The sequence below is a fragment of the Pezoporus flaviventris genome, unplaced genomic scaffold, assembly GCF_033815535.1.
Source record: "Pezoporus flaviventris isolate CSIRO_AGI_PZ_B2104156 unplaced genomic scaffold, CSIRO_AGI_Pfla_v1 ptg000037l, whole genome shotgun sequence".
NCBI classification, from domain to species: Eukaryota; Metazoa; Chordata; class Aves; order Psittaciformes; family Psittacidae; genus Pezoporus; species Pezoporus flaviventris.
In genome coordinates this window covers 15,927,974-15,952,788 of record NW_026892585.1, presented here as the reverse complement: position 1 = coordinate 15,952,788, position 24,815 = coordinate 15,927,974, and the positions used below count along the sequence as shown (strand labels likewise).

Below are 24,815 nucleotides of genomic sequence, written 5' to 3'. Positions count from 1 at the left end.
GCAAGGCCTCGGTTACGATCACGACTGCGGCGCGGTCGCTCTCCGCGGAGGCGGAACGGGCAACAGCGACCTCTCCGGGCCCGCCGCCGCTGCCACCACAGCCGTCTTTTGTGTCCGCAGAGCGGCCGCTGGCAGGGGCGGTCTCCCGCCGGGCCCTCCGCCAGTTTCGGCACCGCAGCGAAGCGGGGCACCCTCGGCAGCAGGAAGGCAGGCAGGGGAAAGTGCAGAAAACTCGGTCTCAGTGTGTACGCATTTCTACTTATTTTGTAGTGACTGTGATTATTTTTGCCTAAAAAAAAATAAAAACCCAACCCAACTTTCTCAAAACTCGAAATGGGATGCGGGAACTCGGAGGAGTTTGGCTAACGGATTTATCTAGACCCATCCTAGCCTTCCTCAGAGAAGGAGGTGTTCATGGCTGGAACAGGAACAGAATTCGACGTTGCAGTCAAATTTAAGTGTTCATGTCTGCCTCTACCCACACTGCACATCTGACGGGCTATCTGCTGTGATCGTGCTCGGAGTGTGTTTACAGTGTGTATGTCCGTGCCTGCCTCTGCGGTCTTTGTACATAGGTTTGCCTCTGCTTTTTATTTCTCTTCTTTTTTTTTTTCCAGCATCATCCTGATTTTTGATTCCTTTACCCTAATTCTGGGTTTTCATTTTCTCTCCGCCATTGCGAGAATACCTCCGTGCATTCGTAGCACTGGCGATTCCGTGAGAGAGAGATTTGCGGTGGCAGGAAACCCTAGGGAAAGGCGATCCTGAACTTCCCGTTCAGGAGTGTTTGCCAAGTCCCGTGCATTCCTGCCCCGCGCCCGCGCAGCGCCTTCTGCTAAAGTAACAGGGCTTACAGATACCCTTCGCTTAAGAACCGACAGTGTCCTTCCTCTTGCAGCCGGGGGTAAAAGGCAGTAGGGTGGGACCTCTGCTAACTTGGTTATATCGAGGTGGAGAGCAGGGTGTATTTTTGTCCAGGCACGATGGCTCCAACGGTGCTTCGTCCCTGGGAATTCGGATTTCATTGTGCAATTTTATGTGAACGTTGGGAGGCTTTTGCCTCCGAGTGTCTGAGCCACCAAAACCTTCAGTAATTTGCAACGCAAATGGTGGGGAGCCCCCGCTAGCCTTGGTGGCTAGCCTGCAAAATGGGCTTTGAGGAAAAAAGGAGTCTAAAAAGACGAAAAGAGAGACGAATGCCCCAGCGTTATTATCAGCAACGTGACCTCGTGAAAAACGCCTATAATTATTTGCTGTATTTTATCCCTTGCTCTCTGTACACCCGCTCCTGCCACTTGGCCTCTGACAGCGAGCAAAGGCAGAATTTTACAGGGAAATAAAAATGCAGGCACTTTCTTTAAAGCATTACTGTTATTGTTATTCATTTGCTATTATTTTTGGTGGGCAACCAAAAAAATGAAACCCACTGCAAGTCGAGAACCCAAATTCGAATATAAACATCCAGGACTCCTGCAGCTAAGATTATTTTTTCTGAATGGAAAAAGGAAGTTCTACAATCACATTTCACCACAGCTGACTCTCAATAATAAATACAAATGACGTCGAGTTCCGTCTTTCCAGGAAAGAAATACAGTTATTTTGTATTATTATGGCGTGTCTACACAATGGCAAAAAAAAAAAAAAAAAAAAGAGGAGAGATTTATTTGCATCTTTTAAATTATTAGAAAATAACGGGCTCCTTGTTTGTGGAGATCTTGCAACTGTTCCGTAATTTTCGAACTCTAATGGGGGATAATAGTTTCATTATGGGCCTTTGTAATAGTGAATGGGGGGAGAGAGCGTTGTTAAAATCGGATCTCTGTAAGATTTCAGATTAAACTGTTGGGAAGACATGAAAAGAAAAAGAAAGAGAGAAAGAGAGAGGGGGAGCGGGAGAGGGAGAGAGGCAGCCACACAGTGATGTAAAACTAATTAGAACCACACTTTCGCATGCACAATATTTACACGTGATTTTAATTATTACTCAGCCGTCCCTACCATTCGCCGGGCTCTATTTTCAATAAAAGCTATTTCGAGTAAATTGAGCCACTCGCCGAGATTTTTTGTGCTCCCTGCATTCTACTGACCGCGCTCCTTCGCCAACCGCGGGGATAAACAGCGTGAGCCTCCGCCGGAGGAGAAAACCCAGGGAGTCGCAGGCGTGTTTGCAGAGCGCTCAGCCACGACTTTAATTCCTAACACTGGACTTGGATCTGTCCGCCTCTTACTTTCCCCCCGCGCACCCTCCCCTCTTGTAACCCTCCACTCGGTTTCCGATGCCGCTAGCGTGTGTCCTGCAGTCAAAAGGAGGTGCCAGCAAATAACTGTATTTGCACATAAATTTGATTCACCAGATTGCGGGACGGCCGACTGTGAGCGCCCCTTTGATAGCCGCCCGGAGAAGCAGGGTGCCTTTCGGCAGCGGGGAGACGGGGCTTTTTCACCCTTTTCCCCCTGCTGCTTCCCTGCATCGTTAAAGAATTAATCGTCGTGATAAATTCCGGCGTCCGGCTCTGACCGCACTCCTTCCCTCCCGGCCGGGACGAAGTCTCCGTTCACCTCCGGCCGCTCAGCCCCGGCTCCTCTCCCCGGCCTGGCTAGGGTGCCCCCGCTCGCAGCGGCCCTATCCAAGGGCAGGGGCGGGCAGGCACGGAGGGGAGGACTCAGAGGGTGTTCCGGTCACTGCCGCGATCTCCCCGGCCGGGTGGGGTGCGTGATGAAGTGCAGTTTGGTGCGGGCCAGCCCAAACACCCGAGCCAGCCCCTGCCGCTGTGCTCCTCCGTCCCGGCGGCCGGGTTGCTGGAAGGGGGTAAGTTGAATTTGACTTTTCGCTGCTGGCTCTGCTCTGAACGGAACGGTATTATTTACAGTGAGTTCCCAAACTAAACACAATAGTATAATTTAACCTTTCCAAACACTCGTAAATTTTTACTGCTGTGAAACACAGCGATGCAAATGAGCACGCTCATAGTTACTGACTTAATAACAACCCCGTGGTTCCTGAAACAATAACTCCTTATGAAATATAATAAATACATATTTGACTACACTACACCGCAACTGCTATTTTGTTGTTTTTTAGTTCTTTTGTTTTGTTTTATTATTGTATCATTTTATGTGAAGGTCTCAGATCACAAGGGTGGTGGAGGTTCTTATTTAATTTTTTTTTCCTCGGGGAACACGACCCACTGATGGGATGATTAATTATGATATAAAATAGTCCGTTTAAACGAAAAAAAAAAAGAAAAGAAAAAGAGGGGAGAGAGAAGGGGGGGGGCGTAATACGGAATCTGATCTTTTCATCTCGGTTGGCTGCAATTAAAACAAACCCCGCGTATAACTCAAATATCCCTTTGCATAAAAACATATGGCCTCGCTATAAAAATTATGGCTGGAAAACAGTGACCCATTAATAGCCCGCGGACTGATTTATACTTTATTGTTCTGCTCCCCCCGCCACGTGACCGGGGCAGCCAATGGGCGCCCGGGCTGCCCTCAACTTATTACTGAGTCTACTTCTCCGCCAGCACCAAGTTGTTACGTGAAACCCGCAGCCCCGAACCGCGGCGGGTCCGCCGCCCGCGCCCGCCATGTCGGCTCCCGGGACCCTCAGCAATTACTACGTGGACTCCTTCCTGGTGCCGGAGGGGGACGAGCTGTCGGCGCCCCGCTACCCCCCCGCCCCACTGGGGCCGCCGCCTCCGCGGCCGGCAGCGCTGGCCGAGCACCCCGAGCTGGCCCCCTGCAGCTTCCAGCCCAAGGCGCCCGTCTTCGGCCCCCCCTGGAGCCCCGCGCACCCCGCCGGCGCCAGCGGCGTCCCCGCCGTCTACCACCCCTACGCGCACCACCAGGCGCCGGTGGCACCGCCCGACGGCAGGTACATGCGTTCGTGGCTTGAGCCTGTGCCGGGCTCCTTGTCTTTCCCCGGGTTACCTACCGGCAGGCATTACGGCATTAAACCTGAACCGCTGGCGGCCAGGAGGGCTGACTGTACCACGTTTGACACTCACACTTTGTCTCTCTCTGATTATGCTTGTGGTTCTCCTCCAGTTGATAGGGATAAGCAAAGCCACGAAGGCGCATTCTCTGAAAGCAATGGAGAAAGTGAGGCAAACGGAGAGAAACCGCAGATCGATCCAAGTAAGTGGGACTGCGAGGGTCATGGACTTCAGGGCACTGCGCCGGCGGCGGGGAGGTGGCGAGGCGCTGGGGTTAGTTGCGCGGCCGAGCACCGGCTGCCAGCGCCGCAGCTCCAGCTCTCCGGGGTCTGCCATCTGCGGAAGCTACAGCTGCCTTCCGCAAGCTTGAACGGGATCTAGGATGGCTCGGGCTTTCCAGGCTGAAAGGAAAACAAAAAACCCACCCTACAGCTGCAACTTAACAACAACAACAAAAACCCCACCAGCCAACCCCCAAATCCAGAAAGGCAAAAGCCGCCCCCCTCTCCCTCCTCAGCCACCCCAGCAAACTTCGTGGGACGCGTTTGCATCCTCCTGCCCCAGGCAGACGCCAGGGAGAGGGTGTCTAGAAAGCATCGGATGTGAATCTGGTCTTTTTGAGACGGCTCGCAGGCCTGGGAAGCTCTTGCGGCGCTGAATGCACAAACCTCGCCGTTGACTTGGTCCCTTCCCTCCCCCCTTTCGTCTCTTCTGTGGAAAAACCCGGCCGGGCTGGATGCTCCCATTGCTGCGGAACTGGTGGCAGAGAGCCTCGGGGTTGCTATCGCGATTAACGCCGTGCGAATGAGGGTCCTAAGGTGGCGAGGTTTTAATTATGCCAGTTGCAGACTGACTCGCCAGCTCCCTGAGTCTTGCCAGTGATGATACAGGAGAAGGCCGAAATTAAAAAGTGAAACAATTTCGATGACATATTGGTCTAACTGGTCACTCCCGGGCTGGCGGGGGGGGGGGGGGGGGGCAGGAAGGAGGGAGGGAGCTAGCAGAGAGAGTGAGGAGGAGAAAGTATTTCAAAATTGCATCCTATAAACAATAAAAAAAGGCGAGAGGAGGTGGGGGCAGCGGGGCTCTGCTGCATGTCGCTGCTTGTGACCTCTCTATGTGTTTGTATTTTGGAGTCCATTGTGTCTCACTATGCTCTGTGCCTGGGGAGACGAGAGGCACCTCTAAACCCCAATATCGGGACACATACGCCGCTTGTCCTGCGTGTATCTCCCTCTCCAGCCCCCTCCTCCTTATGCTCCCACCACCCCCCCGAGCCTGAACTTCTCCTGTTGTTTTCGTTGTAGATAATCCAGCTGCAAACTGGCTCCACGCGAGGTCCACCAGGAAAAAGCGCTGCCCTTACACCAAGCACCAGACGCTGGAACTGGAGAAGGAGTTCCTGTTTAATATGTATCTCACTAGGGACCGCAGATACGAGGTGGCCAGGCTCCTCAATTTAACTGAGAGACAAGTGAAGATCTGGTTTCAGAACAGGAGGATGAAAATGAAGAAAATCAACAAAGATCGAGCAAAGGACGAATGACGGCGACATGGGGGTTAAATTAAAAATGCACAAAGTAAAAAAAAAAAAAGAAAAAGGAAAAAAAACTAAGAAAAATAAGTTAAAAACAAAACAAAAAACCCTCCCCTGGAGCCCTGCCATTCAATGCGTCTGGGTCCAGGCCTCATTTTTTTTCCCTTGGCAAATTGTAATTATGATTGTACCTTGATTGTCACAGAGACCAGTTTGCCAGGAGAGGTACAGTAAGACTTTTAATTTTCTAACAGGAAAGAAAAAGGGGGCATTAGCACGAAAAGGCTGTTTAGCTGGCTTGTATAGATCTACCTGTTTCTTCACTTATGGAAAGAAAAAAAAAAAAAAGAAAAAAACTACCTTTTCATAATGCACAACTATTTACGGACTGTATAGTTTAGTCTTACGTAGTTAATTTTATTCGCTCTTTGCGCGGCAGAGAGATCTCTGCTCTAATACTTGAACACTGTGTTTTATTGTGGTAATTATGTTTGTGACTCAATTTATGTGCTTGGGTGCTGTACCGGATGTAATGGTGTAAGCTAGAATTCAATTTGAACTCAGGTTGTTTATTAGAAAAATTGCATAGAGTATAGCTCTGTAGTGTATTAAGTCTTTTCTGTATAATTAGACAGTTAACCTTTGATTGTAATATATATATTATATATATCCCAACGAAAAAAAGAGAAAGGAAAAAAAAACAAGGCTCGTCTGGGATGTCTGGGAATTAAGGTTTGAAGCAAGTAATTTTAGTATGCACAGTTGATATATATATATAGTACTGTCTTTGTCGGTTGTATATACAATCTATATATTTAAAAAAGTAAAGGAACAGACTAGCTTAAATATTGTTTTTGCACCAGTGAGCAGTTATCAGATTTCGGAGCTATACGTATATGTGAAAAGGGTAACTACCTATGGTTTACGTTTTAATTTTAATCGAATGATTTGATGGTTATTGTAATGAAGGTTAATTTTATTGATAATAAATTATACGCTATAAAACCCTACATTTGGTTATTGTAAATTTGTATCTATTAAAAAAAAAAAAAAAATCCGGGGAGTTATGTTGATGCAGAACGTACACTGTCTATTTTGAAATAGTTACCTCAAGGCCTACTGACCAAATCGTTGTGTTGAAATGATATTTAACTTTTTGCCAAATAAAATATATTGATTCTTTTCTACTTTGTGATGCTTTCAGATTGTTAAGAAAGGGTTCTTCCACAGCACACTGAATTTCGCCCACAGATGTGGTAGGGGTAGGGCAGCCGCCGAGGCAATATTATTTCGGCGTCAGTTGCATAAACACAGACTTCAGGTGATAAAATTTGCTCTTATTTTAGTCCGAAATGGGCAGATTGAGGTCCCGAATGCCATTGCTTGGCTGAGAGGAGGCTTTGCTTCCCCCCTTCCGGATATAATTTAGGAAGGAGCCGAGGAGGGAGCCCCTTCGCCTGGCAGTGGAGGCACAGCCCCCAGTTAACGCGGATTTAATAAATTTGCCTGGCGGGGTGGGGGATTTAAGACCAAACCAAAATGTCCGACGTTCTGCGATGGGGACAATAATGTAAATCAGCTCAGACAGCGACATTTAAACTGAGATGGTTAATTAGCCTCCATCAGAAAATGTCTAACACTAAGTGTGCTTCCCAAGCGCTGTGTGAAGCGCCTTCATTTTAGAGTTATCCCTTCTAGAGATAATTGCCTATGCAAAATATGTTATTTCAAACATCACTCCCTTTTTTCTTCCCTGCCATCACATTTGGGAATTTTTTTTCCCTTTCAGATTTCCCGTGGCAAATAAAAATAACGCATTGCATTTTACTAGAGCCTCAGATTATATATGTGTATATATATAGATATAGGTACAGATAAAATTTTACAGACAATTATCGCAGAATTTATGGTGTCAATTTTACTCGCTGATTTAGCCGAAGGAAAGAGGTGGGCTGGCAGCAGGCTAGAGCACAGGAGACAAAATAGGATTTATTTTTAAAAAACACAAGAAGGTTTCCTTGGAGTGGAAGATTTCCACACACTCGCCCCCCACCCCTCCGCTACACACACCCCTCCCCCGCCGCCCCAAGCCAAACCAAGCTCAGCAACAAAAGAAAATAACGAAGTCTGTGAGCTTGCTGAAATTTACCCTTGCTTTGGGCGGACATCTTACTGCTCAGAGCAGTTATCCTCCATAATATGAGCCGCAGCACACTTCTGCGGCACACCGAGTCTTGTTTGCAAATATGTTGAATAACAATACGAGCCTTCTTGTTTTACGGGCGTACACTTACACACACATATGTATATTTAAAGAAAAATAAGATGGAACACACTTATGGCATTGGCAGAAGTTGTCGTTAGGAAAATTCAGAGCCATACAGTGCAATAAAAGAAAATGACTGCTGTTACCGTTTATGGGGTGTAAAACGCTGCAGGGCTAAAGACAAAACTTAGGGAGCCGGCAAGAAGTTTACAGATGTGCGGAACTGCGGGAGTGGGAAAAAAGCTTCTGGCTTCACCTTAAAAAAAAAAAAAAAAAGGAGAAATCCGGGGGTAAGATTTGATGAGTTCTAATTAGCAAAAGGGAGCTCGTTCTGGTGTGTACACACACACAAAAAGCCCCTAATTGATCCCTGAGCCAGTATTTGGGGATGCTGGGACGCCCTCTGTTGTTGCAGACAGAGGCAACTTCAAAGAATCAGCATTAAGAGTGTGTAATAAATGACGGGTCTGCAAACTGTCTGGAATTCGGCTCTTAATGAGTTTACAACTGTCCAGCCACAATTAAGATTTTCTACAAAAGGCTTTTCATTTGTTTTGTCTGGCTGTTTTAGATAAAGCGGGCGAGCGGAAATAACAACCTTTTATTGGCCTTCCCCTGCTTAAATCCAGGCTGGGAGGTGGACATTTATCTTCCCGGGCGCTGGCGGGCAGAGGCGCTGGCTCCGCGGGCCACGACGCGGCGAGACGGCGGGAGGCGGCGGTGGCTGTGGCGGGGCGGCGGCGGCAGGTGGCGCTGTGACACCGCGAAAGAGGCTGCTCCTGCCCGCCATCAAGAGCTCGGCCGCCTCCCCGAAAGCTCCTAAAATGTCGACTTTATGGGAGCATAACTCGGGTGGGAACCTCTGGTTTGGTTTTAACAAAGGCCGAGAGCTTTGAGATTCCCCCTCTTCCCTTTCCTTATCCTGGGAGTACAGCGAGGGATCCCCCTCTGGCACCGGGCGCCGTTAGGGTGACGTTCACCGCCTGGCCCCACTGGGTGCACCCGTGGCAAAAAGTAAAGCTTGCTCTGCACCAAGAGCGTATCGTGCATTTATTATTCTCAAAACGCCGAATCATTTCCTATTAGCTAATAGAGATGGATGGAGCCCTGGCACTGAACCACTAGCTCCTCTTTCTCTTGGCCCAGACTTTCGCCCTTCTCTGGTGAAGCTCTGAGACTGCAAACAGGCTGTCCTGACCTTACGAAGGGCTTCTCTAAAAGGAAATATTGGGAGCAAGGGGGAATTAAGGGGGTCGGGCAGGATGGAAGAGGGTGTCCGGATCAGCCCCAGAGGAGAGCACCCGGAGGGCTTCCCCGTCGGAGTGTTGGATGAAGCTGCGGGTTTTCCAGTGCCCGTCTCCACCTCGCATAGCGGAAAACGGCAGCACCGCAAACCCCCTGTTAGAAAATTATTTACCGGCGATTGAAATTCCTCAACAGCTGTCTTTGATCCAAATGAAAAGCTCTTCTTGTGTTCCAAGCAATTTCAGTTCAGTGGGACCCGATGTAATTATATGATACAGACGCGAACAGACTGATGTTCTGCAAACTTGACGTGTCACTCAAAGTCATTCCTAACTTCTCCTCGCCTTCTATTTTGATTTCTTCCAGTAGTTTTCCTATTTTTTCCTCCCTTTTTGCTTTTGTTGGCTTAAGCGTGTTGAGAATGAGTCTTAGTGGGGAACTGTGGAGTGTTTTCAGATTGCAGTTGCCAAAAGAGAAGGGGGGAAAGTAAGTGGAAGGAAAATAAAAGCAGAAGGAAAAGAAACATAAAATAGTGTCTGAAGTATGAGCGCAGTATTTTTCAAGTTTAAGGCAGACAAGTAAACAACTAGATGCGTAGTATTCCGCAACAGAATATTTTTTTTTCCGCAGGTTATTTAAATTTCCTTAAATCAAAGCCAATCCCTTTATATCGAAATTCAGAATCGGGAAGGAATGCGAGCACTGAGCTATTTTTTACACGCACTGATTCAAAGATTTGATTCTTTCTAGGGATAGAGAGTAACAGCCACTCCCTACTTTCTAACAAGAGCCTTCAGATCAAATGTTTGTCTACAGTGGCATTGCTAAACTTATTATGATTTTTTTTTTCCTTGGGCAATAAAATTATATTGAAATTTAAAAGTGTTTATGCATCGTCATACTAAGTAATAACTTGGCACAGTGCGCTCTATTATAATCGTGGTTAAATTACAGCGAGCGCAGATTCCGAAACAACAAAATCTTCTCTAGTTTGAACCACATCAAGATACTGTTTAATACACAAGCCATAATCATGTAGTGCTCCCAGGTCGCTTATTACTTATGAATACCGTTTTGACACTACATTTTACTTCCCGGAAAAGCTCAGGAGGAGAAGAAAGGTAGTTCAGAGCTCGCAGGAGAAAAAAAAATAAATACAATGAATCACGCCTAGAGTATTATTTTTAAAGCTTGTGAGAATATCGCGATGACGGAAACCTTGAAATCTGCGCCCGTTCGCCGTTCCCTCGACTGGGGAAAAAAAAAATCTGGGAAAGAAATTTAAAAATTTCTATTTAAAAGTGCGTTTTCAGACTCAGGGATCCACCCTGATTTTGTGAGCGATAGAACGGGAAATTTCAGCGTCTGTTTCAGAGACAGCGATATGGCTAACGCGCGGGGAGGGGGGTGGGGGGGGGTGGGGGGAGAAGCAGTAAATAAGGTGGCAGGGACCCATGTTTAGGGGCCGTTTTAAGGTTTATTTAGAGAAGACTTTTTCAGAAATCTTAAGGGATGGCAGAAAAAAAAACCAAAGTTGAAAGCAGCGTATATATACACGCACGCACACACATATATATGAAAAAGGTGGCGGCAGTAAACACACAGAAGCAAAGAAAAAACATATAAACGTGTAAATTATACAGAAACAGAGAGCTCGAAATACAACCACCCAGCTGATCTATTCGGTTCTATGCTATCCATATTTAAGTCTAGACACTGGCTATATTTGCTGTTTCTTTCTTCTTGCATCTTAGTATGTTGTCACCAGAGGAGCAATTTATTGGTCTAATGTCATCTACTTCAGCCTCTTTGATCTTCTTGGTCGTCGTCTTGTTTGTATCCATTCGTTTAACTTCTTGGGCCTTTTTTCCTTTAAAGCAGTCTCTTCTGCCGCCGTGTTCCCACATCGCAACTGCGACCGCAGGGATATTGTCTAATATTGGCGAATTGGAAGAAATAACAGAATGCGGCGTGTTAACCATCTTCTCCCTTATGCCTGCAAATAATAACTTCATTTTCATGTGCTTAACACTTGGCAAATATCTACATACAGCCACATTTGCGTGCTCTGAAGCACCAATATCTCAGGGATCTGGTTGTAGAGGATTTACTTGCTTCTGTCAGTAACTTATATTCATGAGGCTGCAGTAACCGCGTATAAAGAGTCCCAAAGGGTGCGTATGTATGTGTGTGTGTTGGAGGTGTGTGTGGAGTGTGTGGGGGGAGGATGTCCCACGTTTACAAAAACGTAAAGTTTAGTGCCCGTGCTAAATATCGCCAAGAACAATTTTAACTGGTGGGAAAGTCTTTGTACATGGGGCACCAAACTATAATTGAAAGGAGAATTTCCGGGGCAATTCCATTGTGCTCCTTCCAGTTTATGATGTGCAATACAGTCAGGCAATAAAAGCTGTCTTTACCAGGACTCCCTGTCTGAGGGAAGGAAACTCATTTTACGATCCGTTTAAAGGAAGGGCATAGTGCATCCTCAATGAAGAGCCATTCGCATTGTTGGGGAGCCCACTGTTTAGAAAAGCAGGAACGCTCCCCGTCATCTGAGCGTCCCGCTGCCGTCTCACCCTTAGGACCGTAAGGTATGTAGGACAGTAAAGGTAAAAGGGGCATGAAACAGACTGCTGAGATTTGAAACCCTTTGTAGGCGATTTCTTCAGCGCGGGGGATTTTGGTTTGTTTTTTCATTTTCAGGTGTTCAGAAAGGTGGTGGTTTATTTTTTCTAGTACTTATTTTTCTTTCTGTTTTTTTTTTTTCTTTTTTTTTTTCCCTCTCCTGGGAGAGTGACCCTGCCTTTTTGTCCCAAAGGTGGGGGCAAACCGGGAGGCTCACTCCAGGGGGACCCCTTGGTTTTACAGCCTCGGGGAAGCCCTTTAGGGCCGGCGGCGTGCCACTGGGCCCTGAAAATGGGGGGTACCTCTCCAAAACCCTCTCTCGGCTTACCGCCTGCTTATTTCCCCCTTTACGGGAAAAAAAAAAAAAAAAGAAATAAGACAAGGGTGACGAGCAGCCTCCGTAAAACTATATTTTGCCTGATTTCATTTTTCAGAACACCCCCGGTTTGTCTGAGGGATAGTATATGCGCGTCCCCCCCTCGGGAAATGGGAAGCACTGCACCCCGTCCGCGGGGTGGCGAGGGTGCGGCGGCGGCTGGAGGGCGCTCCCGGGCCCGACGGCAGCGGCGGCGTTCCCGACCCGTCCATGTCCGGGCACCGGCGGGCCGCGGCCGGCACCACCTGTGAGGCGGGCGGGGATTGGCGGACGCCGTCATATGACCGGTCACGTGCTCGAGGCAGCTCAGTCCAAAAGAAAATGGGGTTTGGTGTAAATCTGGGGGTGTAATGTTATCATATATCACGCTACCTCGTAAAACCGACACTGAAGCCTGCCGGACAACAAATCACAGGTCAAAATTATGAGTTCTTCGTATTATGTGAATGCGCTTTTTAGCAAATATACGGCGGGGGCTTCTCTTTTCCAAAATGCAGAGCCTACTTCTTGCTCCTTTGCAAGCAACTCCCAGAGAAGCGGCTATGGACCAGGCGCGGGTGCCTTCGCCTCCTCCATGCCCGGCTTGTACAATGTGAACAGTACCATATATCAAAGCCCGTTCTCTTCCGGATACAGCCTGGGCTCTGATGCCTACAACCTGCATTGTTCCTCTTTTGATCAGAACATTCCCGTCCTCTGCAATGAGCTAACCAAACCCAGCTGTGAGAAAGCGGAGGAAAGCAACCTGCACAACCAGGCTGAGCCTAATTTCCGGATATACCCCTGGATGAGGTCTTCAGGTAGGGGCAAGCGGAGAGGGCTTGAAGCCGTGGCAGCCAGGCAAAGCGTGTCGCCAGAATTATTGTCAGCACAGCCTTTATGGTTTTAATTATAGCCGAGGCGCCATTGCGTAGAAAGCCCGTGGCATTGTATGTAAATGAGTATCATAAAACTTTTTATTGCCCAATTAATGGGTTCTAGCCTCGTAAATTTATTTAACTCCATTTGCTATGGAATTTTAGCATTGAGTTGATTTGTGCTGTTTGCTGTAGAAATGCGGAGACCTGACCGCGGGCTTCCAGAGCCCCCACGGGTAAGCGGCTCCCCTGCTCTCTGTCGAAGTTGGGCAGAAAAATCCCGCTCGCTGGGAAAAGCGGAGGGGAGAGGGGCGTTCAGGAGCAGGGGACGGGCTGCTGAGGACTTTGCCAGCCCATGTTGCGGAGACGTGCCACTCTTGTCCCTCCCTGCCCTTTCCACGGAGATAAGGATCTATAGAAATGTACTAAACAGGAAAACGGGGCGGGGGGGGGGGTGGGGGGTGAGGGGTACTGAGGGGGAGAGTGTGTGAAAAAGGAGAGCTCTCAAATCTGGAGCTAAATGCGATGTATTGTTTACGATCCAAGTAGGGTGGGGGTGTGTGTGGAGGGAGCCCCCGATATTGAAATAAAATAAATACGGCCCAACCTTTCAGCTCTCTATTTCCACTTGCGAAATGCGAAAGTCTGGAAGGGTTTTAGGGAAATACATCGCCTGGGGGAAAAGTTCCTCCTCCCAAAAGCAATTTCCTCCCCCACTTCTTCTCCTGAATGCTTTCTCTCCACTTTTTTTAGGTCTCGAGGAACTTAATTTTTGCCTTGCCCGAGCAGGGCAGGTCGTGTGGCTGAAATGTCTTTGTTATGGGAAAGTGGGGGGACGGGTGGAAGTGAGAGGAGGGTATCATTCACTGTTGCTCGGCAGCTTTTTTGTTGTTTATTATTTGTTTATAAAAAGCATATTAAGAAGGAAAAGGGAAAAAAATTGGAAGGAGAAAACTTTCTTCTCTCTTCTTGCCTAACTCCTGGCCGTTTGTGCCTGTTTTCAGGTCCAGATAGGAAGCGAGGGCGCCAGACCTATACCCGCTACCAGACCCTGGAGCTGGAGAAGGAATTCCACTTCAATCGTTATCTGACTCGGCGGCGGAGGATAGAGATCGCCCATGCTCTCTGCCTGACGGAGAGGCAGATCAAAATCTGGTTCCAGAACCGGAGGATGAAATGGAAGAAGGAGCACAAGGAAGAGAGCTCCAGCACCCCGGCTCCCACAGAGCCCATGTCAGCAGCAGCCTCTGTCGAGAAAGTGGAAGAAGACGAGGAAGAGGAGGACTAAGGAATCCCACTCGAGGAAGTGATCTCTTAGTCTAACGTATGCACATGACAGTTGGGAAAGCTCCCTTTAAAGGAGGAAAAAAAAAAAAAAAGGAGAGAGACTTAATGTTTTTATTAAAAAAAAAAGAATAATTTCCCTCCAATAATCATCTTGCAAGCGGGCGTTTGCAGACATTATAACGTTTCTTGGGGCAGTTTCCCAGCCTTCTGTCCATTCTCCCGTGCTCCCCAGACCTACCCTGTGCCGAACCTTTTGGTAATATCTCCTAAGAGCATTCTACAATCATTTATTTTTTTCGTTTACCCAAAAACGGGTGGGTGGGTTTCTCCATGGGACATTTCACTGGGAGAAGCGCTGCTTGCACAGATAGTAAACCATGACCTTCGAAGTAACTACCTGACTCAGTAGTCCCAATCATGTGTAAGGGGAAAAGTGCATTAGGCTCACATTAAGAAAAACTACCTAATTTTGAATAAGTAGCTCTGCACTTCTCTTTTTCTTTTTTTTTTTTTTTTTTGTTTATTATTGTTAAAAAAGTATCATAACTAACAGATACACTAACAAAAGGTTAAACAGCAAGTAAGGTGGTGGTGGGGGGGAGATGTTCCACAAACCACTACGATCTACAGCAATGATTTGTACTACCTATTTTCCAGACTACCTATATATCTTGCTCCGCCTACCTATCTTTGAAAGTATACTGTATTTTAGTAGTCAAAAGGATGTTACAAGATTACTAATGTGAATCGCAAAATGCTTTTAGAAATGTAAGTGTAGTCATTTGAAAAGCACGCATCCATAGCTTTGGTATAGAATTTGGTACCGAAAAGGCTGAATATATTTAAATTTAAAATAATATATTTATTCCAAAGCAATTATAAATGAAAACCATATGCTGCAATATATCTTTGTTCTTGATTCTTTACTATTCCGAGTGAGGAAGCAAACACACACCAATATTGTACAAAGCGGTTTAATATCTCCCATTGGCTTCTACCTTCGGCTGCCTTTGCCAAAGGCCGTTTTCTTATTCTAGGTTGATCTTGCTTAATATAGCGGAAGTGTTATTTGAAAACTGAATTTAAATGACCATGTAACCACCTTTAAAAAAAACAAACAACAACAAACAACTGTTTGTCCTGATTATCTGTAAGTGTTATTATGTAATACCGTGAATTTTCCTACAACAGCATATACTGGTTGGGTTTTGTTTCTGTTTTTTTTTTTCTTTGTCATTTATATTCGTCTTGGAGCTCATTTGTAAGATCATTTCATAATTTGGGAAGTATGTAATTAATTTGGAAACTTTGTAGCATGGTGTATTGTTAAGAACTCTGTATAAATCCGTCGTAAAGGTTTGGCTAAAGCTCTTTCAAAAATTGTATGTTACAATGTGTTTCGATGTGTTCATTGTGAACATTTGGATATGCCGTGTAAGTATTGGAAGTGGGGAAAAAAAAATGTCCGTGAACTCCCTTTGGAAGTGATACCGTGTTCAAGTATCTCCCACGATAAATGTGTTTTATGTTATACAGAAAATAAATATGCTTGTTGACAATGAATTGTGTTTCTTTATTAGGGAAACTGTTTGAAGGAAGCATCAAAAAATACAGAAATTAGACCATATAAATATTATTTTCAGTAATCAGAATGGGAAAAAATCCAAGGTGATGGATTGATAGGAATCAGTCAATTTCTCTATCTCGTCTTCGTTATTTCCCCCCCCCAGTGCTGTTGATTAATAAAGCGAAAAGCCTGCTTTATGGGAAGGTTTCCTTCCCCTTTTTCCCGTCCTCTCGCAATCCTAAAGCTAGTCCAGGCGGCCGACAAGCGAGCCGAAATCGCGCGCAGTGAAATAATTCGTAATAAGCAGAAAGTGCGGGGAGAAACTTCCAAGTGTAAATGATCTGGTCGGGTACGTATGTGGGACGTGCGGGGTATGCAGGCGGCTTTCGAGGGCAGCAGGGGGGCATTAAAAAGGAGGGGAAATCCCCCCGCTTTAGAAAATGTATAATGTTTGCCAGGTACCACGTAATGTCAAGGAGATCTGAAATTTTCAAACTTTATAATAATAATAATAACAATAATAAAAAAAAATTAAAAAACTTATCCGAAAAGTCCTTTTATTCGCCTGGGTAAATACAGGTAGAACTAGGGTATCATTTGTGCAGAAGTTTCCCTTTTCTACCACACTCTGTTCCTGCTCAACCTACTAATTGCAAATTTAATAAAATTAGTACAAACTCCAGGTCTTTTAAAAAACTCCAGTGCTGCCTCTGTGGTAAGATGGCGCCTCTCTAAGACCTGCCTCTTCTTAGTGATGAGGAAAAGGCCATAAATCCGTTGTTGTTTATGAAAATTTACAACTTTGCAATACAACTTTATGAGTTGTTCGGTTTTTCCATTGGTCGTTGTCGGTCATGTGGATGGTAACCGTGAACATGAACTTTTTTATAATTTCCCTTGCGAGAATAGAGCCGCATTCTTTTGCTGAGCTCTGTCCTGCTTCGGATCTCTCTGGCTTTCAATCCCCATTTCATTTGTTCTTTGTAAGGCAATAGTGAACAAAGTGTGCGGAGGTTCGGCATAAGCAGCCGCCTAGAACACAGATCCGGGATGGCAATTTCCAGTTCCCCCGCTGGAAGGTGTGGCATATTGGATTCAAAGCACTGGCGTGGCAGATTTTCAACTTGCAACCTGGCTAATTTCCTGCTTCTTCTGGCACCAAAAGGAGGGCGATTCGTCTCCTGTGCAGCCAAAGCGACAGCTGTCAAAGTCGCAGGGGCTCCTGTGAGCCAGAACCTAAAAGGTGAGAAATGTATATGACACTACCGTAAGCAGGGAAACATAGTTTAATACGTTTAAATATTAGACGTGTAATTAAAGCAAGTGGAAACGTTGGTGGCCAAAAATAGACGTGGCTGCAGCTCGGTTGATTTCGTCTTTACCAATGCATGCAAAATTATGCCAAAATAAAATGTCTATTTTCTATTATTTAGCGAGGAAGCCGTGGACTTTTTTTTTTTTTTAACGACATTTATTTCTGGTTGCAATTGCCAGGGGGCTCTGTGACATGCGGGTTATTTTCTAATAATTCAGCTTTACAGCATCATTCCGAAGGGATTTGGTTGTGTGTTGTTTTTTTTTCCAGAGTGAGGGGGCAAAAAAAATTACCCCCTCAAACATTAATTTATGTTTTCATTATTTCGCAGCATTAACTTAAAGTTAATTTACGACGGCTGAAATTTAGATGTAATTTATGTTTTAGTATTTCAGAAAAAAACCCACATAAGTTAGCACAATGTCCCCTGGCTTCCCCGGCATGTCCAGGCGAAAGGTTATTTCTAGATGGGGGAAACAGCGCGGAATGTGTCTTCGATTTTCTTTATCAGATCCAGCGCTGCCTGCAAACCCCCCGTGCCCCTCCGTGGGTTCGTGGGAACGGCGTTCCTGGCGCTTTCTGCCTTGGATAGCTTGCACGCCTCGGCTGCGCGGAACGGATAAACCGATCCCAGCGCCGGAGACGGAGCTTTTGCCCCCTTTTTTTTTTTTCCTTTCTCTCCTTGTTGTGACTGTTACCGTGCGGCGCTGGGGCGGGTGGAGCGGCGACTAGCGGGTCGGTGCCCCACGGTGTATGCCGGCGAGGGTGAGCCGACCCCGAGGACAGCGCCCCGGACAACCTCCCAGTCATTCCCCTCCGCCGCTCCCACCTCCCCACGGCGAGCGAGAGGCTCGGAGGGCTTTAAGTATTATCCCCGGCTGTGGTTGTGCTGCCGGGCTGATAAAGCATTGCATTTGCATTGCATTGCGGTATCGTCCGGACTGAAGCTGCAGTGAGCGCCGGATTATTTATTGCGAGGCAGGGGGTGCTCAGTGCTGCCACGGCGTGGCGGGACTGCGGAGGACGGAGCGGAGCCGAGCGGCCCCCGCGGGCCCTGCGAAGGGCAGAGCTGCTCGGGGGAAACCCAAAGAGAATACCCCCAAAATACAAAAAAAAAATAGTAACGTTAATCAAAATAATTAAATAATTCCGGCCAACCGTCTTTTACGCCAGCATCGCAACTCGCCCCCGGGCAAGATATTCTGGCAGGACCGGCTCTGCCCCCTCCCCTCCCTTTCTCTTCCCTTCCTTTCCTTTCCCTTCCCCTTCGCTTCTACCGCGGTGTGTGTCAACTGTAAAATATCACCGGGGAAAGCTGGGGAGGAGCCGCCCGCCTCCCCTGCCGACCAGGCTCCCGATACCCCGCCAGTCTAAACAACGGTTCGGCTTGCCCAAACTGTTTGGATTAGGAGCTATTAGGTAAAGGTTGGTTGTGGTGACGCTGCCGAGCATGAGAAGGATTTGTAAGTGGGTTTATAGGCAAGGAGAAGGAGGCTTTGAAGCTTAAGAGGGTAACTGGCCCCGCACCTGTATCCGAGGGTGGCTGGGGCAGAGGGCCCAGTTTCGGCGGGAGGAGGACGGTGAGGTGCTCGGCCGAGGAGGTGCTGGGGGTGCGGGGCATTCTGCAAACAAATAAAAGGTTGATAAAATCCGCTGATATCGCCAAGTGTGACTTTGTTGCGGTGGCAAAAATGCAGCGGCTGGCTTTCTGCTTTCCAGAGTGGGGAAACGGTGAAGGGAAACTGCTGTGAAATGTGTCCGGGGAGGGCATTTTCCCCGGCAGATCCGGCGGGCCACAGATTATTGTACTTAGGGGTTTTCTGGGGGGAGGGGGAGGAGCAGAGAGGACGCTTGAATGTGACTGAAGCGGAGATTGCAGTGCAGATTGTTTAGCTGTCACAGTAACTACTCGAACACGACCCAGCAAGGCAAACGTGAACATTTCAGTCCTTTCCATATTATGGGACCAAAGAAGAAATGTTTTCGCTACCTGTGGTCGGCCTTGCGACATTTTGGTTTGAGCACAAACAATAACTTGAAAAAGAGGAGAGAAACAAAAAGAGAGGGGAACCCCCCCCCCGTCTGTAACCGTTCTATAACATGCAAATATAAGTAAACCTGGCTTGATTTTTTACTTTTGGTCTCTGTGTGATGGATTGAAAAACCCCATCTGGTCACAACTTTAAAAAAGTGAGGCGGTGGGTTTCGCTTGCCACAGTATTCATTTTTCATGGTGCGTTTTCGTTCTGACCTGTGTTGGTGAAAATCTGCTCTTTTAAAACCCCTTTCTATTTAGCGTGCTGTATGCTTGTCTGATGATGTTGTTTCCTTTTTGTAACTATTCGCGCTGAGTAAAAAGAAAATAACTTTTTCTGGAGAAGGCTGACTTTCAGGAAATACGCGTTTCCGAAATGACCTCCCAAAGCACGCAGCTAGTGAGCTGTAATTCTACCAGGTGTGTTTATGGATTAGCTTGGATGAAGAGGTTAAGGAAGCTGGAAAAAAGGGGGAAAAATATGGAGGCAATCAACATCTGAATGTGAAAGTCCAGCTGGGACTGTGAACAATACAAACTATTGTGGAGCGATGTTTTAACTCACTACTGTTTTATAGGTATCGTAATGTGCCCCCGGAAATGAGGCAAATAGTCTCCCAACAACAACAAAACTCTCTTTTGAAAGTTACTTTAGGAAACGGGGCTGGTACGAATGCCACTTTCCGTCAGAGTGCCTTTAAAATAAGGGGCTATTCAATCCGTTGTAATGGGCACTGATTATGAGTAAACACAGCTTGGAATGAGCAACCTCATGTTATCTGCAGGAACTGCAGCGTTATGGCTGAATTCAAAGCGCCTCAGCGAATTTCATAAGCACTGTTACTGTCCCTGCCCTGGGCCAAGAATTTTATTTCCGCTGTGGGGTAGCTGCCATTGAAAATTTGAGGCGGAAATGTTTGTTTCATGTAGATATTTGGTTTGGTGTTTTTCCTCTTCTTAAAGACACACATCCGCGTTTAATCAAATTATTCGGAGCAACAACGAAACCGATTGGCTTCTGCTGACTCATTAGAGGGGCTGTATTAATTAGGAATAATTCTACTGGTTCGTTTTCGTATTTGAATGTTTGATTCCCTCGGCTCGACTCTGGCGGAGGGAAACTCGGGGAGCGGAGACACGTGGAACTTTAGCTGGGCTGGTCAGGGGCACCGGGAGACTGCCCAGCCCTTGCCGGGGCCTTCCAGGGAACTTGGTGCAAATCAAAAATCTCATTCTCCAGAAGCCCACCGTTTCCTACCACAGCCGAAACCTCCGCGTTAATTATGAGGGTGTTCATTAAGATATGAGACCTCTTTCATGCAGAACGCGTTAGTTTCTCTCACAAAAGCTAGGTTCGGCTCTGAGGCGGCCTCCGAAGGGAAGCTTCAGCGGAGTAAAAACAATGAAATAAATTTAAAAATCGGCTAAAACCTCCGGGATGCGGTTGTGGAATAGCGGTTGGAAAATGGAGAGAGGCCGGCCTTTCCCCCCACCCCATCCCGCTCTGCTTTGCGCGAAGCTGCTCTCCCCTTTTCACGTGCTCCCTCTGCTCAAAACTTCCCCCCCGCAGCATCCACCGCTGCCTCCTTCCTTCCCCCCTTCCTTCGTGTCCCCCTCCTTCCACCGGAGGGCCGGAGCTGTTCACCTACCATCCCCACAGAGCTACGCGGCTCCCTCCCTTCAAAGTTGGCGGCCCCGCGACGGGCGCGTCGCCCCTCTCCACACACCTCCTGCCCCCCCGTGGGGGAGGATCCCCCCGTCCGCTGCTGTCACATTGCCTGGAAATATTACTACTATTACTGTTATTGTTATTATTATTATTACGATGGGGCTCCCTCCCGCCGGCGGGGCGGTGCCGCCCGGGGGCGCGGCTGTCTCCGCGGAGCTGCGCGGGGCTGCGCGGGGCGGCGCGGTGGGGGCCGGGGCTGCCGGTAAGTTGGCGGCGCGGTGGCGGCGGCCCCGGGGGAGCGGGTGCCGCGCGCGCTCCCATTGGCCGCCCCGCCGTCAGCTGCTCCTATTTTCTGCTGTCGCTTTTGGCGCTCGGCCATCCAGAAACAAACCACTTCGATGACTCCTAATAGTTATCGCCAGATGTACTAATACACAACAAATCACGGTCCGGGCAAGGGGGAAGAGCAAATGAGTTCCTATTTCGTGAATCCCACTTTCCCGGGGAGCCTGCCCGGGGGCCAGGACTCTTTCCTCGGGCAGATCCCCCTTTACCCGGCGGGCTATGATGCTCTCAGGCATTTTCCGGCTTCATACGGGGCAAGCAGCCTGCAGGACAAGACTTACACCTCACCTTGTTTCTACCAACAGTCCAACACCGTCATTGCTTGCAATCGGGCTTCCTATGAGTACGGAGCCTCTTGTTTTTATCCGGACAAGGAGATTAGTAGCGCTTCTCCCTCCAGCAGTGGCAAACAGAGGGGGGCCGGGGACTACCTGCACTTTCCTCCCGATCAACAGTACAAATCCAGCGGCATCCAAGCCAAAATTGTAAATGACGAAGGCACCGACCGGAAGTACACGAGTCCTGTTTACCCCTGGATGCAGCGGATGAACTCCTGCGCTGGTAAGGCACTCGGATGCAATGGGGAAGGCGGGGGTGGGGGGGGGGTGGGGGGGGAGGAAGGAAAAGTTTCTTTCCCCAAGATTTTTTGGTTTGGTTCTTAGACAAAGTACAGGCTGCTGGAGAGACACGGGTCCTGCAGGGCACTGTGTAACAGGAAACCTTCCCAGGTTATTTTAGACCTGGCACGTTGGCACCCTGGGATGATTGACCGAGAGCCCAGCTTGTGGGTTCACTGGTGAAAGTTACAGGGGAATCCTTGGGAAGTAGGCAAAACTAAAAAGAAAAATAATAATAATAAATAGAAAAACCAGGAGCAGAGCAGTTTTACCACTTTCCTAAAGCCACCCCACAGCCCCTGCTCCGCTTCTTCATTGTGTCAGAGAGCGATGAAGGGAATATGCTCTCTGTTCTGAGGATCTAATGCATTTGTGGCACATTCCTCCTCGTCCCCCTCCCCCAGCTCATTAGCCTGTAAGTATTGGAGATTGAGAGCACGTTTCTGGGGCCATGGGCGCACTTCCATGGCATCGCATTTCTGATTTTCTCTTAGGAGTGAACTTCACGTAATTGAACTATTCTGACCAGGAGGGGTGCTTGGGGGAAGGGGAGGAGGGGGTTATGTATTGGGGTGGCACTTATTTTTAAGAATCCCATAGTAAGACTTTTACTTTCAGTGTCTGTTAATGGCTTCCCTCCTCCCGAGTTTATGCTTGCTGGACTGTGGGTTGCATTTCTCTTTTGGAGAGTTACACTTTTTTTGCAAGACCATTCTGACGCTGTTTTGCATTCAAGGGCAATAAATTCCGGAGCAAATGGCAGAGGCTCTTCTATGATCTTTAGCTGATGTCTATAATTATACTTAAATCACATCCCCTCTGTAGTCACAGCCATGGCAATAGAGCGTGTTTGTGTAAACACACCCGCATATGCGAGCATACGCTCACACACACACACACACACACATGCGTGCAACTCCCCGGATCGCACGTGTGTTTGTACATGTGTGTGTATACGCAGGCTCGCAACACGCAGAGGGTACACAGTGCTCAGCGATTCACACGGGTGCTACCTACTGCACTTTCCCTAGGTCCACCTTAAAGCCTTTTTGTACCCCAGTTATCCCACCACTTTAAGCATTCTGCACATCCGCATTTACAGCTGGTCAGGCAGGGGAAAAGGAAAAGAGGGACAAAAAGAGAAAGAAAGGGAAAAAAGCCTCCAGGAAACCACAGCAATTCTCACCCCCCACCCCCACCCCTCTGTGATTGTGCCTGCAAAAGGAGGCAGAATATAGTAATCACTCTTTCTGGTCTGAAATCACTGGGCCCTGTCCAATGCGATCGTTTTGTCTTTACTTCTACAGGTACAGTATATGGAACTCATGGGAGACGAGGGAGGCAAACTTACACCAGATACCAAACGCTAGAGTTAGAGAAGGAATTTCATTTTAACAGATACTTAACCCGAAGACGACGTATTGAGATTGCAAACGCTCTCTGCCTTACTGAACGCCAGATTAAAATATGGTTTCAAAACAGGCGGATGAAATGGAAAAAGGAAAACAAATTCATAAATTCCACACAGCCCAGCAGCGAAGAAACAGAGGAAAAGTCAGGGGAGTAGAACCACCTTTAAGAAATGCTACCAGGCCTTTCCTTAGCTCTTACTATTCCTATTACATACTTTGTGTTCCTTCTGCTAGTAAAATCCTGTAGGTTTGTCACAGTCTATTAATTCCTCAAAGGCTTGGTTAAAAGATGTACCTTTGCAATCATCTGTGACTTTCTTTAATATATGTGGAAGTCCTAGCTTGCGAGCTACAGGCACATATGTATATAACCACCTCCCCAAAGCATAGATAGCATTGCTTAAAGTCTTAGAGAAATGGCCCAGATTTTTAAATGTTTGCGGTAAGCATCTGTGTGTGGGTGAGTGTCCCTGGTGTACCTGTGCGAGAAGAGATCAGAGAGGGATTTTTAATTTTTTTTTAATTAACAATATTCATATTGTAGAAATACGAGAGATTTTAGAAAATGTTGGGTTTCTGGTTTTGCTAAGTCCCGCTACGTCGGGCCATCTCGTTATGCTATGTTTGGGAGCTTATGGTCTGCAGGGGAGGAAAAAAAGTTTTATGCATGTACAAGATATTTAAAAAGCAAAAAGGAAAAGAAAAATCCTTTAAAAAAAAATAAACCCCTGAGTATAATCTTGCAGTTAAAGCGAAGATGAATTGCAGAGAGATTTATTTTAAATGCCGCTAAACTGCCTAATGTGCACTACTGGTATTAAAGTAAAAACTCGGCGTTAAACTTCAGGGGAATCGAGGGAAGAGGTTTTGAGGCTGGCGAATTTCTGTGGTTCCCGTTGAGCTTACACTGAGGTTTCGGTGAGCTCAGCTATACACTGAAGGGGCTTTGAATTATGGACTACATTTCTTGGGGCTTCGGGGGCTTGGGTCGATCTTTTTTATTTTGTTTTCTTTATTTTTAATTAAAAGAAAATTGTCTATCATTAAGGCGGTGATCTTCTTCCCCGCTTGTGTGGTATCCTAATTTACATTCGCATTTCTTAGCACTGGAAACAAAAAATAAATAGATACTGTAGAGAAAAGTAGCTGCCATAAGAGGCTTTCACTTCGCGTTCTGTGCAAGTAAAATGAGCTCAGCGAAAATATTGATTAATATATATGTTATATCTATAGTATGTTGTGTGTGCGTGAGTGTGCGTGTGAAGCTGTGTACAAATACGTTTGTATATGCATCGAGGCTCTTTTGTTTGGAAGACAGCGCGATTTGGGCTACCGCTCTAAACATTTTAAAACCCAAATCTGGAAAACACTAATGCAAAATGGCTACCGCCGCATTTAGAGGTTTGGTTGGTTTTGTTGGGTGTTGTTTTTTTCCCGAGAGGTGGAAAAACAGCGGCGGCCTTAAAGCTGCCTGGAATTTGACCCCCTAGTAGGAAAAACGCTGCACGATATTTGTCTTTCATAGGTACCTGCCATTTCGCATTGGCAGGAACCGGGTGCCTCTCGAATCCGCCGGCACGGGAAAAAGGGGGGAGAAAAATAAATTAAGATATATATGTAGAGAGAGAAGGGACATAAGCGTGGCCAGCACCCGAGGATGGATCGCGCAGAATTTGTAAACTGGTGTAAATAAGCCCCGCAAGGCGGCGAAGGCAGCCACA

At 47.1% G+C, this 24,815-nt stretch overlaps 4 protein-coding genes and 1 long non-coding RNA gene across 12 annotated transcripts in view; 4 read left to right on the top strand and 1 right to left on the bottom strand.

Moving 5' to 3' along the window:
• Positions 1-1,636: 1,636 nt before the first annotated feature.
• Positions 1,637-4,146, bottom strand: LOC133275083 (uncharacterized). Its single transcript, XR_009745388.1, has 2 exons — positions 4,011-4,146; positions 1,637-1,839 (listed from the first exon to the last, which is right to left on the bottom strand). It is a non-coding gene; the product is annotated as an uncharacterized LOC133275083 (long non-coding RNA).
• HOXA9 (homeobox A9) lies at positions 3,522-6,662 on the top strand. Its single transcript, XM_061464833.1, has 2 exons — positions 3,522-4,140; positions 5,246-6,662. Exons 1-2 carry the CDS (start codon positions 3,591-3,593, stop codon positions 5,482-5,484), a joined length of 789 nt encoding a protein of 262 aa, XP_061320817.1. The 5' UTR covers positions 3,522-3,590; the 3' UTR covers positions 5,485-6,662.
• Positions 6,663-12,269: 5,607 nt separating this feature from the next.
• On the top strand, positions 12,270-15,265 carry HOXA7 (homeobox A7). The gene is made up of 2 exons (XM_061464861.1): positions 12,270-12,790; positions 13,852-15,265. The coding sequence occupies exons 1-2, from the start codon at positions 12,415-12,417 to the stop codon at positions 14,133-14,135; spliced, it is 660 nt and encodes a 219-aa protein (XP_061320845.1). The 5' UTR covers positions 12,270-12,414; the 3' UTR covers positions 14,136-15,265.
• A 1,539-nt stretch (positions 15,266-16,804) lies between these two features.
• On the top strand, positions 16,805-24,388 carry HOXA6 (homeobox A6). Of its 4 annotated transcripts, none has more exons than XM_061464858.1 (3): positions 16,805-16,944; positions 21,466-21,626; positions 22,990-24,388. In XM_061464858.1, exons 2-3 carry the CDS (start codon positions 21,602-21,604, stop codon positions 23,247-23,249), a joined length of 285 nt encoding a protein of 94 aa, XP_061320842.1. In that variant the 5' UTR covers positions 16,805-16,944; positions 21,466-21,601; the 3' UTR covers positions 23,250-24,388. The 4 variants fall into 4 exon arrangements, with proteins under 4 accessions (XP_061320842.1, XP_061320843.1, XP_061320844.1 ...); XM_061464859.1 differs by having other exon boundaries at positions 21,371-21,626; XM_061464860.1 differs by having other exon boundaries at positions 16,812-16,944; positions 21,469-21,626.
• The window catches only part of HOXA3 (homeobox A3), a 44,763-nt gene continuing 36,752 nt past the window's right edge, over positions 16,805-24,815 (top strand). For all 5 annotated transcript variants that reach the window (XM_061464849.1, XM_061464845.1, XM_061464841.1 and 2 more), the window contains exon 1: positions 16,805-16,944. The gene's annotated coding sequence lies outside the window, so the exon portion shown is untranslated. The remainder of the gene's footprint in view (positions 16,945-24,815) is intronic.